The sequence below is a fragment of the Haliaeetus leucocephalus genome, unplaced genomic scaffold (genome assembly GCF_000737465.1).
Source record: "Haliaeetus leucocephalus isolate CR32 unplaced genomic scaffold, Haliaeetus_leucocephalus-4.0 Scaffold0, whole genome shotgun sequence".
Classification (NCBI taxonomy): domain Eukaryota; kingdom Metazoa; phylum Chordata; class Aves; order Accipitriformes; family Accipitridae; genus Haliaeetus; species Haliaeetus leucocephalus.
Genome location: NW_010972436.1, coordinates 27,098,240 through 27,116,780, shown reverse-complemented (window position 1 = coordinate 27,116,780; position 18,541 = coordinate 27,098,240). Strand labels below are relative to the sequence as shown.

Sequence of the window (18,541 nt, the reverse complement as noted above, 5' to 3'; positions counted from 1 at the left end):
TTCCCCTCATCATGGTGTAACCTGCTGTATCACTTTTCCTGGGCTGAATTACACTGAGAAAGTTATATTTTTGACCATACATAAAGTTTTCACATTCCTGCTGTTTATTCTCCATACATCTCTAAACCAACAGGCAAATTTACCCACTGTTTGAGACCCTTTTGTGGCTATGATACACATTAGTATCTTCCTTCTGTGAGATGAACCTCCTGTCAATAACTAGGCATGGATAGATACTGGTAAACATCAAGGTTCATTTTTCTGGTGGCCAAGAACTGCATATCACGAAAATGTTTGCTCCTTTGTTTCTCAGCCCTTCCTGCTCTCTTCAAAGAAGAGTTAAGAAATGAGGAAGCCACAGAGGGTGAAGTGGTGACTCTGCGCTGTGAGCTGACCAAGACCGCTTCAGTGGAGTGGAAAAAGGGACACACAGTACTCAAACCTAGCGAGAAATACAAAATGAGGCAGAAGGATGTCACTGCAGAACTGGTGATCCATAATCTAAATGAGAACGATGCTGGTGATTATACCTGTGTGTGCGGGGATAAGCAGTCCACAGCTTCCTTAGCAGTACATGGTAATAACCAATTCCATCTAGATGTCCTCATTATCGAGCTTATGGTTTGAATTCATTTTTTCTCCATGTTCATTGTTATCTCTGCGTAATTACTCTGAGTCTGACTTTGCACATCATAGTCATGAGAATTAATTTACATTTTGTCATTTAAGGGAAAAACCTTCATCCCGTTTCCTAATAGAAAGTGGTTTTAGGACCTGATCCCTAAAGCAGACGTGAGACCAGGCCCGAAGACAGCTCCCCACTGATGCCCTCGCCTTTTCTTCCCCCACCCCTACCCTTCACCGGCACGCTGTGTTTGCTGCTCCATTTTAACCCTCTGTCCGTTGCATCCTCAGCGCTGCCTGCACGCATCAAGGAAAGCCTGAAAGACGAGGAGGTAACAGAAGGTCAAGCAGCCACTCTGCGCTGTGAGCTGAGCAAGGTTGCTCAAGTAGAGTGGAGAAAGGGAAGCCGTTTGGTCAAAGCCAGCGACAAATACAAAATGAGACAGGAGGGCACGGTCATGAAGCTGCTGATCCATGACGTAGAATTGAAAGATGCTGGAGAGTACACTTGTGTGTGTGGAGAACAGGAGACGACAGCTGCCTTGATAGTGCATGGTAAAAAACATATATATATATATATATATACACACACACATCTGTATTATTGTGTGTTTCTCTACCAGCTCATCACTATTGGTTGTGTGTTCACCCGTAGCTGAATTTCTTTCTTTGAATTTGTAAGCTGTTTCTAAGATCTGGTTGCATCCAGGCTGCTTTTCTGTCTATTGGTTTGTCCAATGTCCCAGAATTATGAGGAAAGGAAACTCTTTCCACCCTAAAATGTTCTCTGCTTCTGTACCACCCCATCCCTCCCATCAGCTGTGTGCTACGTGTCATTTTTAACGTCCTTTGTCTGTTTTGTGACCTTCAGCCTTGCCTGCACTTTTCAAAGAAGAACTGAAGGACCTGCAAGCCACGGAAAGCCAAACAGCCACTCTGCGCTGTGAGCTGACCAAGGCTGCAGCTGTGTCATGGCAGAAAGGAAACAAAATACTCAGGGCAAGTGAAAAGTACATCATGCGGCAGGATAATACCCTTGCTGAGCTGGAAATTTGTGATCTAGAGCTGAAGGACGCAGGAGATTACACCTGTGTGTGTGGAGACCAACACACCACGGCTTCTCTGACAGTGAATGGTAAATTCATCTCGCGGATGACTGTTCATTTTTTTGTTTCTCTGAAACATCCTGTTGCTGTACAAGGTGTTCACCTACCAGCTTTTTCCTAGGTATTAATTTGTGTTCAGGAAAGGAGAACTTCACGCTCTGACATTTAATTTTGGTCTGATGTTCCTGAAAAAGGAGCTGAGGACGTGACTATTTCTCCATGCAGACAAACTGTTATGTCGTCAGTTTAAGGGAACAGCGCCTAGGAAGTGCTCCTGTCCTGCCCCCATGTAGGGTGGCCTTGTGATAAGTTTTTTTAGGTTGCTTCTTGAATCCATCCAGCTTGTTGTACTTTGACCTGTTAGCTCAGCATTTCTTTTCTTACTGTCACTGCTGGATTTAATTTTCCAGATCATCGTAGTGATAACCACAACCTCAATGGTTAAAGTCCCTGACTCGGCCAGGTTTGAACTTCAGTCGAGGGTTCATGATGCTGATCACAAATGCAGATGTCTTAGTTTATATACACTGTCTAATTACTTTCCATTCCCAGCCCTGCCAGTGGTTTTCAAGGAAGAACTGAAGAATGAAGAAGTCCTAGAAGGAACATCAGTCTCTCTGCATTGTGAATTAAGCAAAGCAGCTCCAGTACAGTGGAAAATAGGGTCCAAAGTGCTCAAAGCAAGTGACAAATATCAAATGAGACAGCCTGGCACCACTGCAGAGCTAGTCATTCGTGACCTAGAAGTAAAGGACGCTGGAGATTACACCTGTGTGTGTGGTGACCAGAAGACAACAGCAACCTTAACGGTTCATGGTAAAAAGTCCTTACTAAAATTGATAAACAGCTCTATAGGCTTGTATGTGTTTTTATCACTTTCTCTTCCTTCATTCTATGTATAGATAATTTCTTACTGAGAAAGAATAGTTCAGGGCAAATTTTGGGGTCATTATTAATCTGTCCCCCTTTAAAAGGAGAAAATGAGATGTTTCTTTCTGTCCAGGTGCCCTCTTCTTGGACACCTATATTTTCCAGCTCTTTCTCCCCCTGCCCCTAGTCCCCATGGCTCACTTTCAGCCAACCACAGTTTTCTCCAAAACCCACATGTATGGGCTGTCAGGCTCTCTGCCCTCCAGGCACTGCTCAAAGGAGAAGTGAGGGTTGGGGCAGCAGCAGAAGGAGGACATGTCCCTGTGTGGTGTGACGTGGCCAGGGCTGCTCTTGGGGGTACCAGATTCTTTAAGCAAGAAGACATGGAGAATGAGATCAGAGTTACCATTTCAGAGCCTGTTACCCTTAATTTAGGTTTGAAGGATGCAGGGGTCTACACCTCTATGTGGGGATCAGGACTACCTTGACAGTTAGGTATTAAATAAAACACCAACGCCACAGGTTATCAGCTCCCAATAAACCAATCCATAGATAAATCCTTGCGTTACATTAATGATCTCATTACCTGATGTTCTGCTCTCCTTTTATTAATGAATATCCATTTTAATGGTGTAACAGTCCTTGGCTGTGAGGAACTTACTTGGTCAGAGACCCAGTTCTGTCCCCTCCAGCTTTTTCCAAAAAGTTCTGACCCTCCCCTGGCCTTAGCTGAGACATGGACTTTTTCTGGCGCCTTTGGGGAGTACTGTTTGTATTCTGTACGTGCTCACAGTAGTTGTGCACAAGGCACGCTTGTGGGTAAATGTTAATAATTAGTTTTCCTGAAGGTTATTTCCCACAGGTTGGTCTGTCTTTGGGTTTTGATTTCCAAAATAGGACATAGTGAGAACCTGAAATTCTTATTACATGTAATGGTCCTTCAAACTTCAATTTAAAACTAGAAATAGTTTTCTTTTGAAATCTGGCTGATTTCATCTAGATGGTGCTATAAGTTTTTAGTAAAAACAAAACAGAAAATAACAATACTAGCCTCCAAGAAATCACACCTGTGTAGGTAAAATAGTACTGTATCCAGCAGTATTATTTGTGAGTGCTGTTGACCCAAGATCTGGATCTTTCTGTATTGTTCTTTCACCATGAAAATCAACATACAATCAGGGAACTGATCCCTTAGGGTGAGTGAAACCACGTCACACTCGAAGAAGGATGCTTTCGGAGTTTCTGAAGTTGGCTATAGCTGAGCATGTTTATAATAGGCAGAAAAGGGGAGGCATGAGGGGAAATAATCCCAAGCATGAAAAAGAAATTAGGATTTTAATTCTGGTTTTCTGATGACCGTTTGTCCATGTTGCATCCTTCAGCTCTGCCACCACTCTTTAAGGAAGAGCTAAAGAACAAGGAAGCAGAAGAAGGTGGAGAAGTCGCCCTGCGCTGTGAGCTCACCAAGGCTGCTCCGGTGGAGTGGCGGAAGGATCAGAGGATTCTCAAAGAGAGTGAGAAATACAAAATGAGGCAGGAAGGGACCAAGGCAGAGCTGGTGATTCATAAAATAGCTGAGGAAGATGCAGGAGACTACACCTGTGTGTGTGGAGAGCACCAGACTACAGCTGTCTTAACAGTACAGGGTAAAAACTATCCTGACCTCCTATTTCCTAACTGGAAATGTCTGTCTTCTACCATCAGGTGTTCAAGTTTCCATGTCTGTCTGTTCAAACTTATTAACTGAAGTTCCATTAATTTGAAATCCTATTCCCTGCCTTTGATGACCTGCAGGCTGTGTATATTGGAAAATACCGGTCTGCATTTTTCCGTGCCATCCTTTTGTCTTTTCCTTTCCTTAAACACAAACCTGTTATCCTTTCATCTTTCCCTTCTGACATTCCTTTCCTAGCATATAACCCCACTATTCTTTTATCTTTCCTTTCCTGCATTTATTCTCTAAACCACACATCTGTTTATTCTTTGCCATTCCTTTTTGGCATAATAAGCAGTATTCAAAATAAGACTGTGTTAGTTATAATTTCTTCTGTGCTAAATTATGTTTATATTGGGTTTTGTGCCCAGAACCAGTGTCCTAATGCACAAGGATAGGTTTGTCTGAGGAGTCTGATTTTTCTAGGCAGGAAAGAATAAATTCCTTATGTGACCTCCTTCTGGTCTTATTTTGTTGCAAGGACCAATTGCTGTGCAAATAAAACTGGTGTTTCAGCTTAACGTTGTTGGTGGTGGGAAATGTGCCAAATCAAGGAGGCTAAATGTGGTTTCTAGACTAGATATTTTAACTTAGCTCCACCACTGTGGAGCAAGTGATTAAGTCTGAGATCTGAGATATACAGCCCTGTTAAGGATGTGGAATGTCTCGTTATCCCACCTAGTTAATAGAGGGACATATGTTAAGGTCACCAAATTTATTTCAAGGAAATAAAAGTGGGGAAAATATGTTCTGAGACATGAAAACAGGCTGAGATTCAGCATCTGGAGATTTTCTTTGGGGCCAAGAAGAATCTGTGAGCCCTGGCTGCATCTTTTCAAGGGTATCTCAAGGAAGAAGGAATGGTGATGAGTAAGGAGCTGTGCCAAAAATCAGAGCTCAGCAGGGCTGCTCTGTAAGAAAGGAGACTAAAAAGGCACGAAGTTTGCGGAAGACACCAACACTTGTGTGAAGTAAGGACCTCAGAGATGCTATTCTTAGTTTTTCCTACATGGAAACTGGTAGAAAGCAGATGTAAATCTCTCGAGGACAGTGCAATTTTGCTAGTAGGAAGCCAGCATAAAACCCAAAAGGATTAGGGTATATATTCCCACTAGGATGTTTTCATTTCTCTTTCCTCTCTTTGTTGCTGTTGCTTGCCCTTCCATAACCTTCACCACTTTCCCTTGTCACTTCCTACTTTCACTCATCCCTGGAGATGTCCTCAGTTCGTAATACTTTTTACCTGCATCCTTCAGCTGTGCCTCCATTTTTCCAAGAAGAAATGACCAGCGAGGAAGCGGTGGAAGGTGGAACGGCCACTTTGCGCTGTGAGCTCAGCAAGGCATCTGCCCGCGTTCAGTGGAAGAAGGGCCCTCGTGTCCTCACCTCGGACAAGAAGTACAGCACGAGACGGGAAGGCTGCGTTGTGGAGCTGGTAGTTCACGATTTAGACTTGAATGATGCTGGAGAATATACCTGTGTGTGTGGAGACAAGACAACCACAGCTGTTTTGACAGTGCATGGTAAAGTAACCCTTGGGATTTAAGGTCCTCCAAACCTTGGACCTGCCCAAGTCCCTGTTTCCATGGTCTGTTCCTATTCCCTTTCTGTTTGCTTGGGCTTTTGTGTTCCTTTCAACTTATGTGCTTCCTCCTTGTGTTAGAATTGGGAAAAAAGTTGCCTGTTGGTGTTCGTCTTGTCAACTGTGCTGGTTCTTCTCACTTTCCTTGCCCTGATGCAGAGTCCAGGGAAGCTGGGAGAGATTTTTCGGTTTGTTCCACTAACCTGGATCAGGGCTCAGTAGTGTACCATGCATCCTCTCCCCCAGGACCTCATCTAGCTGATTTTTAAGGAATATTCACTCCCTCTGTGGTAACTCTTTTACTCTTCAGCACTGCCTCCGGAATTCAAAAAAGACCTGAAGGACCTAGAAGCTGTAGAAAGTGGGACAGCTGCTCTGCACTGCGAGCTGACTAAACCTGCTGTGGTGAAGTGGATGAAAGGGCAGGAGGTCCTCAAAGCAAGCAGCAAATATAAAATGAGTCAAGATGGTGCTGTTGCAAAGCTGATTATCCATGAGCTGGATATGGAGGACACTGGAGATTACACCTGTGTGTGTGGAGATCAGCGGACAACTGCCACTTTGACAGTCAACGGTAAAAAAAAAAAAAAAAAAAAAAGGAAAAGGTTGTAATATTTTCTGAAAATTAAAACTGTGCTCTAGTGTCACTTATGGAGAAGAGCTGACTACAATTCATAAGGTGTGCAGAATAGCATGGTCTATACAGCCTAATGGAGTGACTAGGTAGAAAATGGGAATTGCAATGCAGAACAAATTACATTTTGTCAGTATGTTGCTGTCGGGATAATTGTAATCTCTCCTGCGAGTGGCCTATCTTAAGAGGCAATATGAACTCTTACAAATCCCTGCTGATCTTCAGAATACCTCTTCAGTGATCAGGGCAACACAGTGGCTATTTTTATAGTAGGAAAAAATATTCTGCCACTTTTGGATCATAGATTAGATTAAGCTTCTATATACTTCATGGCAAATGTAACTTCTTGAAATCGATTTCTTCTTGTTCTGCAGATACTCCTATTACTTCTCTGGGGAAATAGCCATGTACTTTGAATCTAGAGCACTGAGGCGTAGAGACATCTGCAAAAAAAGCTCTTTTGGCGCTTTCGTTTTCTTTCTACTTTCTCTTTCCCAAACCTCAACTGCAGTATGTCGCAAGTTATGTTTCTATTTTATAGCCCTACCAGCACTTTTTAAACAAGAACTTCAGAATACCGAGGCAGAAGAAGGTGGTACAGCAACACTGAGGTGTGAGCTTACCAAACCCAAGGCTCCAGTAGAGTGGAGAAAAGGAGATATTACTCTCTACCCTGGTTTGAAATATGAGATGAAGCAGCAGGGCTCCACTGCTGAATTGGTCATTTATGACTTAGAACTGGACGATTCAGGAAGGTACACCTGTGACTCTGGACATCAGCAGACAACGGCTGTGGTAACCGTACATGGTAGGCGGAGTATTGACTCTTGGCTCAATAGAGATGAAGTGAAAGGGGCATCTCCCAGTGCTCTCTACAGGCATTTATTTGTTTTGCTGCTGGCCCATGCCAGCATACGTATTCTACTTGAGCATGACACATGGTCAGGTTAGAAAAGTTCTGCTTGCAGTATCTGCAGTGATTAATCAGCATCAAAGCAATTAAATGTTGCCACGATGTCAAAGTATGATTAACCCTTCTGCTCTCTGAATGCAGGGACTGTGGCTGCATATGGGAAAGGATAATGGAAAATAAGCCAGGCAGGCTGATGGTTATTTTTGGTTGTTGTTGCTTCAGTAGGCATAAGGGATGCCTAATTGGGCATAATGCCTGATTGGGATGATAAGAGGTGCAACAGTTGGGGGTTAAAGGATTTCTATAACATGTGAATGTGCTGTATTATTACTTGAGGCTTTGAGTGCAAACAGCTGCATCCACATCTGTTTTCCTCCACCCCTTCTACCATCCAGAGCAAGACCTTGCCTGAAATCTGAATTTCCTCTTCCATTTATCACTTTATTGTCATCTTTTACTGTACTGCCTCTTCTTGTGTTTTGAATGCTAACTTGATTTTTTATATGTTGATAGAAAATAGAAGCTTTTTTGGGGGGGGGGGGGAGAATACTCTTTGCTTAATGTTGCAAACTCAGAGACCTTTATTAAGGAATAAGCATCCATTTAAGAGAGAGCATGTCCCAGTGATCTTTGACTAAAGCATCCATACTTGGTGTGGAGACGCCTCCATGGGAAAGTCTGACTCCTTTGGATCACAAGCCAGGCCATTCTATGGATCACTTTCTAAGACTAAAACTTTCCTAACTTCACATCTGTCCTCAGCTCTTGGTTCATGTAATGGTTCTCAAAAGTTGCTACCAAGTAAGAGAGCTGCAGCCCAAAGATTGCGGAATCATTAGAATAGGCCTTTTCTGAAGAATGATGGTAGGATTGGGTCCTTTCCAGACTGAAACACTCTTAAAACATTTCCCTCTCAAATTTTGCAGCACTGCCTGTCACGTTTAAGCAACCCCTACAAAATAAGGAATCAGAGGAAGGAGGTACAGCTACATTCTGCTGTGAGCTGTCGAAACCCAATGCTGCAGTGGAATGGAGGAAAGGAGGAGTGGGGCTTCAGCCCAGCCAGAAATATGAAATGCGGCAGAGGGAATGCCTGGTAGAGCTCTTAATTCATAATCTTAAATTAGAAGATACAGGAGAATACAGCTGTGATACTGGAGATCAGGAAACAAAAGCATCTTTAAATGTGAAAGGTAGGTGGTATGAGCTGACTCCTAAATCAATATATTCCATCCAACGTGCAAAGCAACAGTTTGAATATGAATATTTTTAAGTACTTGACTTTCTTCCCCTATAAATATTTTCCTTTTCATCTGATATACTAGAATATCTTTTTTTTTTTTTTTTTTTTTTTTTCCAAATGAGAATGGAAGAGGATGATACTTTGTTCTTCCAGTGCTGCATTTGAGTTTTGGGTTCTAAGAAAAAATACTTTCTAGCTTTATGGCTGGGGATAAATTACAGAAAGAGCAATGCTTTAACATAACATCTGGACATTTCACATGACATGTGGTTTAAGTATTTAAAAAAAAGATTTTCTTCCAAATCCTGGAAGAAGACTAACAATGACCTTCCTGATCTGTCAAGGCTGTCTATGGAGTTTTGAACATCTTTACTCCTGAGATCATTTTTAGATCAACTGAGGGATAAATTCATTCAAAGGATTCAACCCTGGGAAGAATTTGAGTCAAAGAACAAAGGAAATAAATGTTATAAGTGCAGATGGCTGCTTCTGACGCAGCAAGATCTCCTAGTAGCTCCAGGCAAATTAGAAAACATGGATCCTGCCTAGGAATATGACATTTGCAGAGCACGGTATCTTGTTCTCCGAAGTGTCAGTCTAACTGTGTTAACCGGGACTTGGCTCAGGCTTCAATAAAAGCTCTCGTTGCTTCTTTTTTTCCCCTTTAGCTCTGCCAGTTCTTTTCAAAAAGGAGCTCAAAGACAAGGAGGCAGAAGAAGGAGCTGCGGTGAAATTCCAGTGTGAGCTGACAAAGGATAATGCAACGGTGGAGTGGAGGAAAGGCACCATGCAGCTCTTCGCATGCGCCAAATATGAAATTAAACTAAGTGGTCGCACAGCTGAACTTGTGATTCATAATATAGAACCAGAAGATGCCTCTGATTACACGTGCGATACAGGAGACCAGCAGAGCACAGCAGTCCTCAGAGTGAATGGTTAGCATTGCATCAAAATGGAAGAGAGGATAAAAGGGATTTGTGAAATTGTGTGAATGATATTCTTTTATTTATTGGTGACTAAACCCCTCTAAAAGTTAACGAGGAAAGCAGGTGCCCAGTCATAAACCAGAATACAGAAAGTGGATCTTGTGGGACAGGATTTGTAGAATGGCTATTTAAGCCTGTAAAGCACAGTGTATAGTGTATTGACCCCTTCCTCTGATATGATGAAAGCAAGAAACTCTGCATCATGGGGATTTTGCAAGTCTAATAGATCTTTATTTTTGGCACTTTGCATTCATTGCTGGCTCAGTTGAATCAATAACTAATCATAAGCCTTTTACAGAAGCATTTAAAAAAATTTACTATTTTCAATTTTTGTCCCATGAATATCCTGGGAACACTGTTTAAACAAACCAGGAATAATGTCTGTGATTAATCACCATCTGTGAAATGTTTGTGGTCATCTCTGACTGTTGGGTCAGAACTCTTGGGTGGAACTTGCGGCTTTGACCTAAGCCAAAACCTTTCAAACTACATCCTCTTGGCTGAACCTGACCCACAAAGCAGCCACTGGGTCAACTATGAGTGAAAGAGCCCTGTGCTTGCTTTACATTTATCACAGTAGGGTTTAGACAGAGGAACCACAAGTGCTGAGATTCCTGTTTTCACAACTGCACACACACACACGACGGAAATTCCCTTCTTGTTTTCCTTAGGGACAAGCTGTCGTCTGACCTGTTCCATGCCCTGCTTGGATAAATGTAGTCTATTTGTGCGTCATCTGGAAGGACTCGCTGTTGATGGTCTAGGGTCTTGAAAAGATAGCAGAGAAATCAGAAATGTGTTTAAAGCTTTACATCATTTACGGTGTTTGAAGTCATGAGTATTTCTATAAAAATGAACAGATTTGCACTAATTTTAATCAGAAAGTACCAGGTTTTGGTCAGCCAAAAATTTTTATGTGTGTTGGAATTTCCAATATCCAGAGACGATATACAACAGGTGTAATGTGGATGCCCTTGACTTTATGGGAAACAAACATATTTGAGGAACTTTCTGATCCTCTCCTTGTCTGGATATCCAGAATATAGGTCTGTTTATAGAGAAAAAAGGGTTGTTATTATCATATAACCACTTAACGCAAATTTGTTCTGCAGCATCAGACCCCAGGTGCCTTGTGTTGAATTGTGCAGACTTGGCCTCCAAGCTAATGGCTCGTGTATTCATTGTTTTTCACTTTGCAGCCATCAAACCCCAGCTGAAGCAGCAGCTGAAGAACGAAGAAGTGGAAGTGGGAGGAACGGCCAGGCTGCGCTGTGAGATTTCCATTAGCAAAGCAGAAGTGGAGTGGAGGAAAGATGGAGTCGTCCTTCACTCAAGTTCCAAGTATGAAATGTGGCAGGACGGCACGCTCCGCGAGCTGCGTGTTCACCGCCTGGAGCCTAGAGATGCTGGAGAGTATTCCTGCAAGGCTGGGGATGAGACGAGCTCTGCAAAACTGACCGTGAAAGGCAAGACACGTTTATTGGGGCAAGGGGATTTTCACTTTAGGATGCTAAGATTTTGCAACGTAATTGTTACTATTGTGATAAACACAGAGCATAGGAAGGGTATCACAAAAAAATCTTATGGTCAATGAATGCACTGAAGCAAAGATTCACTTGGTGGACAGGAGAGGATAAGGCAGCCGTAATTTTTGACTCATGCCTTGAAATATTTGCTTGACATCATATGCATATGAGCGAACAGATGGTTCACCCCCAGCTTCCAGTCACATGGCAGCTGCATCTGGCCTTAATGTCATTACAGACAGAGCTTGCTTTCAGGTTGGACCACTAGCATGGAACAATCACCGCTAGCATCCCTACAGGCTACTCGATATTATAGATACACTCTACATTATGCCCAGCTGCACCATTTTTCATGCAGATGGTGACCTCAGCTGTCTGACTACGTACTGTGTTTGCTCAGATGAAGATTGCGCTGCTTCTCCCTTGGTATTCCCCTGCAGATTCGGGGTACATACAGCTTTTGCCTGTCGCAGGCTGTCTGTATGATCTTTGCACAGATCTGCAGGTGTCCCGCTGTCCTAGAAGCAGGACTCGAGCAAACTGAAGCGCAACTGCCCTGTGCTCACGTTAATCCAGTAAATCCTGCTGAGAGCACAGAGCCAACCAGATTCCCAACCAGTCTGGAGTGCCCGCGCCGAGTATATGCAATTCTGTTCATGAAAGCCAGTAGAGGGGATGAGGTTTTCATGTTGTTCTGTGAAGATATCTAAGTGCAAATGTAATAAGTTTCAAAATCCTGAATTTGGTATCACATTCACACCTTATTCACCCAATTACATTAATTAATTAAAAAAAAAATCAATACTCAATGTATCTCTGAGAAAGGGCAAAGAGTAAAACCACTGACTGAAAGATATTGGCCATGTTACCTAGTACGCTGAAAGTAGTGAACCAGCAGCATTTGAAATGTGATTTGAGAAGCTGTGATATCTCCATCCTTGGAGGTACTTCAAGCTCAGCTGGACAAGGCACTGAGCAACCTGCTGTAAGCTGGCCCTGCTTTGACCAGTGGTGGGACCAGATGACATCCAGAAGTCCCCTGCAATCTATATTATTCGATGATTCTGTGATTTCATCCATGTTTTCCCTTTCATGGTTTGACTATTGCAGAGCCTGACGTGACCATCGTGAGTGGCCTAAAGGACATGGTGGTGTTTGAAGGGGATGATGTCACGTTTCGGTGCCAGGTTTCTCATGAAAATGCAAGGGACGTTGAATGGAAGCTACAGGATGTTGTGCTGCAAAATAATGAAATGAATGAGATCTCAGTGGAAAAGGGAAAGATTCACACACTGACATTAAGGAAGGTGACTGAGCAGGACATTGGCACCATCACTTTCCGAGTGGGGCCTCACACCTCGACGGCAGAGCTCACGGTAAAAGGTAAGGGCCCTCTGTCATGTGGGAAAGCAACAAGATTGGTGAGAAAAAGTGGCATTTTGCTTATGCTAACAGTAAATTCAAGGCCGTCATTCACCCCTTGTTAGGTCCATGTTAGTAGGGTACTTGTGTACCTTGTGTTAGTAGGGTACTTCAGACCGCACATGTGGTCTCATAGACTGTCATCACCATGGATGGATGGTGGATATGTCACCAGGGTCCTGAAGCTAGCTGGTTTCTAGAGAAATTACTAGCTTGGCTGCAGTGGGTAGACTGATAGACCTGTAATTTTCATTGCTTCCACTCTCCCTTTTCTTCTTTTTTCTTTTTCTTCTTTAGTCTTTCTTTCTCTAAACACTGTTTTGAAGAAATTCTCAGTCAAACATCCTTCTCCTTCCCTCTTTGAAGATTGTTTTAACCCCCTAATATATAGCACAGAAGTTAAAGTTTAGTACTTAACTGTTCAGCTGTAGCTTTAACCCTGCAGGGAAAAAAGATAAAGGTGACTGTAAATGCCTTTGCTGTTTTTGTAATTTCAGTGCCACCTCCAGTCTTTAAGGAGAAATTACAGAGCACAGAACTGCAAGAGGAAGAAACAGCCATCCTCCGCTGCGAGGTCTCCCAGCCTAGCGCTGCAGTGGAGTGGAAGAAGGGCACTCAGGTCATTTCCCCAAGCTCCAAGTATGAAATCAGGCAGGAGGGAACAATTCATACTTTAAAGATTTATCACTTAAAACCAGAAGACTCTGGCAAATACACCTGTGATAATGGAAATGAACAAACAACAGCCACTTTAACTGTTAAAGGTAGGTTGTTTCATTTTCTTTTTAAGATGAGAAACTTGTTCCACTCCGTTAGCTTAAGACTAGCAAGAGGGTGCTATCTGCTTGACTTCTGTGTCCTCAGATGTACTTTGCTGGCATAAAGCAGCTGAGTCCTTTTGCTTTCAGAAGTTATGTTAAGTCCTGTGGTGTCCTGAGCAATGAACATGGAGGGACCCAAGTGCAGCAACTGCTTCCACAATCCTAGACACAAATGCCTCTTTCTGGTCACTCAGAAAACCAAAGCTGGAACTAAAATTAGAATGAGACCATTTTTGATGCTTAACCATCCTTGGAGCTGTAGTTCCACCTGAGAAAATGGTGCTCAAGAGTCAAAGTGCTCAAACTTACTTGGGCACTCCAGCTTGACGAGCAAGGCACCTAAATAGTTCTAGTGCCTAGCTTCTTAAAAACAGGTGTAAAATGCCAGATCCTCTGATGGTGGCTGTCCGCTTGTGTCTCTACCTGTGGTCCCAGCCACTCCAGCAGTCTTTGAAAAAAAAACTCCGAAACCAGGAAGCTGAGGAAGGCTCTAAGGTCACCCTTCATGCCAAGCTCTCCAAACACGATGCACTAGTGAAGTGGAAAAAAGGGTCAGTCTTGCTCTAAGCCAGGAACAAGTATGAGATGCAGCAGATGCGCTCTGCTGTGGAGTTACTCATCCACGATCTACAGCTGAAGGATGCTAGAGGCTACATCTGTGATTCTGGCGATGAGCAAACTATGGCATCCTTGGTAGTGAAAGGAGACAAAAAGCTATTGCTTCACCTTTTAGAGAGCTAAAGGTTAGTTTAGGTGTTCTATATGTAAGATTCAGGGACACTGTGGCAGGGTCTGGTCCTTTTTTATGATGAGGATTTCTGAATCAACAGTGACACAGTCTGACAGAGTAGGTCTTCACAAAGACTATTTCTCTCTCCTCCTCATTCCTTTGCTGGCTCCTAAGAGCCCTTGGGCTGCAGGACTTAGCTGCACAGTGGGATGCCTTCACTGCAAATGCAACTGTACAAAAGACTTGACCCCAGCTATTCCCCAGCTGTCTGACAACATACACCATCCATTCCTACATCAGCCACAAGAAACTTCAGATCTACCTCCTCTTATACAGACCTGTCATCCTGTGAATTCACTCTGATTTCTGGAACCCCATCTCTTTCCCTTGTAAATACCAATTCAGCCGTGAGTGTGGAGCCACCAAGGTTCTTCTAGGGAACTGGACTTGAGGAACTAGACTTGTATGTGTGGCGCTTTTTAAATCAACCCATCAAAACTCCATCTCGACCCATCAGTGATACACATCAGTGCAGAGACTTCCAGCGTTCATTTCTCTTCTGGGTCCAATTTTCAAAGGAGGGTCATTATATAACGATGTTTCTCCATGCACCCTGCCAAATACCCAAGAACTTAGATATTAGGTGTAGGCTTTTGCGTTGTGGCTTTGGTACCCATTTTGGAGGTACGTGAACTTAGATGCTCAAAAGTCCATACCTGTGACCATTCCTGTGTAAGAAGAAACACATTCCCAGAGGTGCTCGGGGTGTGCAGTGCCCAGTGACTCTTGGGGAGTGCAGAGTGCTTAGTGCTCCTGGAAATCCAGCACTTTCTGTCATTCCTTGTTTGGGTTTTAAAATAATTTTGGAATTGAGTTTGAGCCAAATTTGGAATGGCACCAGAGTTTCATTAAACACAAGACTTAGTGACACAGTCAGCAATGAAATATAATTTTTTTCCTCTGATTTATTTTGGTTTAGCTTTGCCAGTAACCTTCACAAAACCACTCCAGAACCAGCAAGCTGAAGAAGGTGGCACCATCACTTTGAGCTGTGAAATCTCAAAATCAAATGCTGCTGTGCAGTGGAAGAAGGCCGGGAACGTGCTGGGACCAAGTGACAAATACAAGATGCATCAAGCTGGATCCGTGGCTGAGCTGACGATTCGGAACCTGAGTGAAGCTGATGCTGGGGAGTACACGTGCAATGCAGGGGACCAGCAAACCACTGCAGCTGTGCTCGTGAAAGGTGGGACTTTGCGTGGGGAAGAGCTGAACAGAGCTTGGTACCGTGGCAGGGGCACATGGTTAAGTAATTTGACAGCTAGACATTGTCCTGTGCCCAAACTGAATCATGGGGATCTCAAAGACGAGAGTGATTTCAGAGGGATCAGAACTGGGTCGGTTATCTCTAGGGAATCAGAAATGGGTCTTTAGTCAATGATCTGTGGTTTGATGTTAATGTCACCCACTAAAATCCGTTGACAATGTTTTCACAATACATAGATTGCATTAGAAATATATAGTATATATTTATTATACACACAATAGAGTATAACATGCATATTTTATAGACTGTCATATAGACGTGCATGATATATATGCACACATTATGCATCTGTAAGAATGCAGCGTTACTACATGCCCATGTAACTACATTTCCATACATTTAATGCTTAGTGCTTTGTAGTCGTTCTTTCAAATAATATGGTACTGTCAAGAAAGCATAAAGAAATGTTTTACCCAGGAGGCATCACTTGAAAGTAGATATCAAATTCTGTTGACCTTTCCATAAAGAACCAGCAGCAGCCATAGTGGAGACGCTGAAGGACGTCACTTTGTATGAAGGAGAAGACGCGGTGTTTGAATGCAGGCTGTCCCGAGAAACCACTCAGGATGCACAGTGGTTCCTGGGGGATGTTCCCCTGCAATCCAATGAAATGAATGAGATCAGAGTCCAAGGGACACGTCACACTTTGATCCTGAGGAAGGTGACACTAGAAGACTGTGGGCCTATCAGTTTCAAGGTCGGGCAGCATACCTCAGCAGCACAGCTAACGGTCCAAGGTGAGCAACCTCCTAGGAAGAGGGATTTAGAAGGTACTGGTAAGCACGGTCAACATTGCTTTAGCTTCTGGAGAGGTGTATTTGGGAGGAGGAGTCCTTGGACATTTGGGGGGATTCTACTAACCTAATTTAGGCATTTATGAGTTAGATATGTACATCTGAGCTAGTTGTTTCAGTTCTTTTTATAGTCCATGGAGTGAAGCAAGCATCCTTTGAAGACCATCCGACTTATCCTGAAACAAGCAGCTAAGATATGTCAGAATCAATGCTGAAGAATGTCAAGAATATGCTCTGAACTAATCTCCTACTTATGATGGTTTTAGATCATACTTACTCCAAAAAAGGTCCAAAAATTCTGAAAAACCTTTCCATTAAGTTATATAGAATGATTTTAAAAGACAGGCCATGTCAATAACTTATCTTGTTTGTTCCTCTTTGATCTGGTTCAAAACGTAACTCTAGGCACCCAGTTCTGAGCTGGGGACAATGCTGGATTAGGCAGTTGCAGCAGTGTTGGTGTCCTCTCCCCACAGTTGCTCCAGTCAGCTTTGTAAAGGCACTCCACAGCTTGGAGCTACAGGAGGGTGGCACGGCTCACTTGTCCTGTGAGGTGTCCAAGCCTGATGTCCCGGTGGAATGGAAGAAAGGCACGTCCGTGATCCGCTCCAGCCAGAAGTACAGCATCAAGCAGGAGGGGAACGTGCACACGTTGGTCATTCACGACGTGAACCGTCCGGACTCGGGGGAGTACAGCTGCCACGCAGCTGATGGGAAGACCACTGCCAGACTAGAGGTTAAAGGTATGACTTACTCTTCGTTCAGCAGTAGTGAGAGGTGTGCGTGTCAGGTTTTGGAGCTCTCTAGTGCAAGACAGACATCGAGGTGGTGGAGCAAGTGCTGTAAAGGCCACCAAGTTTGTCAGGGGGCTGGAGCAATGGAGCTTAAGGAGAGGCAAAGGCAGCTGGGTTTGTTCAGCCTGAGGGAGAGAAGGTTGAGGGGGGAGCTCGTTGCTGTCTGCAGCTTCCTAATGGGGGTCTACAGAGGAGAGAGAGACAGACTTACCTTGGGGTGCTCAGTAAATAGATGAGACAACAGCTGCAAGCTGCAGCGAGAGAAATTCGTATTAGGAAAAAAAACAACCTTTCACAAAGAAGGGGTGTTCAGACACTGGAACTGGGACCCAGAATGGGGGAAGAATCTCCATCCATGGAGGACCTCTAGAGGTCCCTTCAGCCTTAATTATTCTGTAATTGATCCCTGGCTGCACGTTCTCAAGTTGTTCTTAAAATGGTGCAGCCTCAGGTCTGCAGGTATGTATTCTTTGAGTGCTTTTATCCTGCTCCGTGGTTTTATTTTGGGGATGAAAAACTCTGGGCTTCAGAAATTATTATTTAAGTTAGTTGGGAATTCTTTGGGAAAAGAAGTCTAGGATATAGGAAGAGAAATACAGCTCCTGTAGAACTGAAATTTTTCCTGCTGGTTAACTCCTCTCCCTCCTCCTCCTCTGTCTGGCTTAGACCCAGGCATCCCCACCCCAGCAGGTCTCCTTAGCTAAATGCAGCCAGAATTATGCATGAACTTCACGAACGGCATTATCAGTACCTTAAAAATAAAACATTCCTCCGTTTTCTATTTTTGCACCGTCCCCCCCCCTCCTTTCAAGCCCTGCCCGTGCTTTTCAAGCAGTGGCTGAAAAACGAGGAGGTGGAGGAAGGGGGCACAGCCATGCTGCACTGCGAGCTGACGAAACCCAACGCACCCGTGGAGTGGAGGAAAGGAGATACGGTCCTGCAGCCGAGTGACAAGTACGAGATCCGGCAAGAGGGGACACACGTTGAGCTCTTCATCTATGACGCTGAGGCTCGGGATGCCGGAGATTATACGTGCGACTCGGGGGATCAGCAGACCACCGCGTCGTTGCAAGTCAAAGGTAGGAGAAGCCTCGCTTGAAGGCAGAGAAGTTATGGCTCTGGCTGTTCTCCATAGGGGCGATAAGGAAGTTTTATCGCTGAATTATCTATCATCAACGTCGTATCTGTGAATTACTACTGCCGGAGAGGGTTTGGTCCGCAATCTGTTCTTCAAAGAAGAATCTAGTGCCTTTTAAACCCAGTTCTATTTCTGCAGTTGCAATTTTGATCTCACTGTGAGAGCTGGGAGCAAAAGTGCAGCTGCTGCTAATAGAAGGTATGTACAAGAGCATTTAGAAAACTTTCCTGCTACCTGACAATAAGAAATTGGAGTATTTCACCATACCTAGAACAGGCCCATTTTAAATGGAGCCTGAGCAGCCCAAGATTTGTGGC

The 18,541-nt window shown here is 43.7% G+C and overlaps 1 protein-coding gene across 1 annotated transcript in view; it reads left to right on the top strand.

Moving 5' to 3' along the window:
- The window catches only part of OBSCN (obscurin, cytoskeletal calmodulin and titin-interacting RhoGEF), a 175,955-nt gene that overhangs the window by 76,804 nt on the left and 80,610 nt on the right, over nt 1-18,541 (top strand). Inside the window, exons 43-55 of the mRNA XM_010563262.1 lie at nt 314-577; nt 916-1,179; nt 1,496-1,759; nt 2,283-2,546; nt 3,983-4,246; nt 5,571-5,837; nt 6,207-6,470; nt 7,072-7,338; nt 8,370-8,636; nt 9,355-9,621; nt 10,872-11,138; nt 12,309-12,581; nt 15,966-16,235. Of these exons, the coding sequence (XP_010561564.1) occupies nt 314-577; nt 916-1,179; nt 1,496-1,759; nt 2,283-2,546; nt 3,983-4,246; nt 5,571-5,837; nt 6,207-6,470; nt 7,072-7,338; nt 8,370-8,636; nt 9,355-9,621; nt 10,872-11,138; nt 12,309-12,581; nt 15,966-16,235 (3,462 nt within the window). The remainder of the gene's footprint in view (nt 1-313; nt 578-915; nt 1,180-1,495; nt 1,760-2,282; nt 2,547-3,982; nt 4,247-5,570; nt 5,838-6,206; nt 6,471-7,071; nt 7,339-8,369; nt 8,637-9,354; nt 9,622-10,871; nt 11,139-12,308; nt 12,582-15,965; nt 16,236-18,541) is intronic.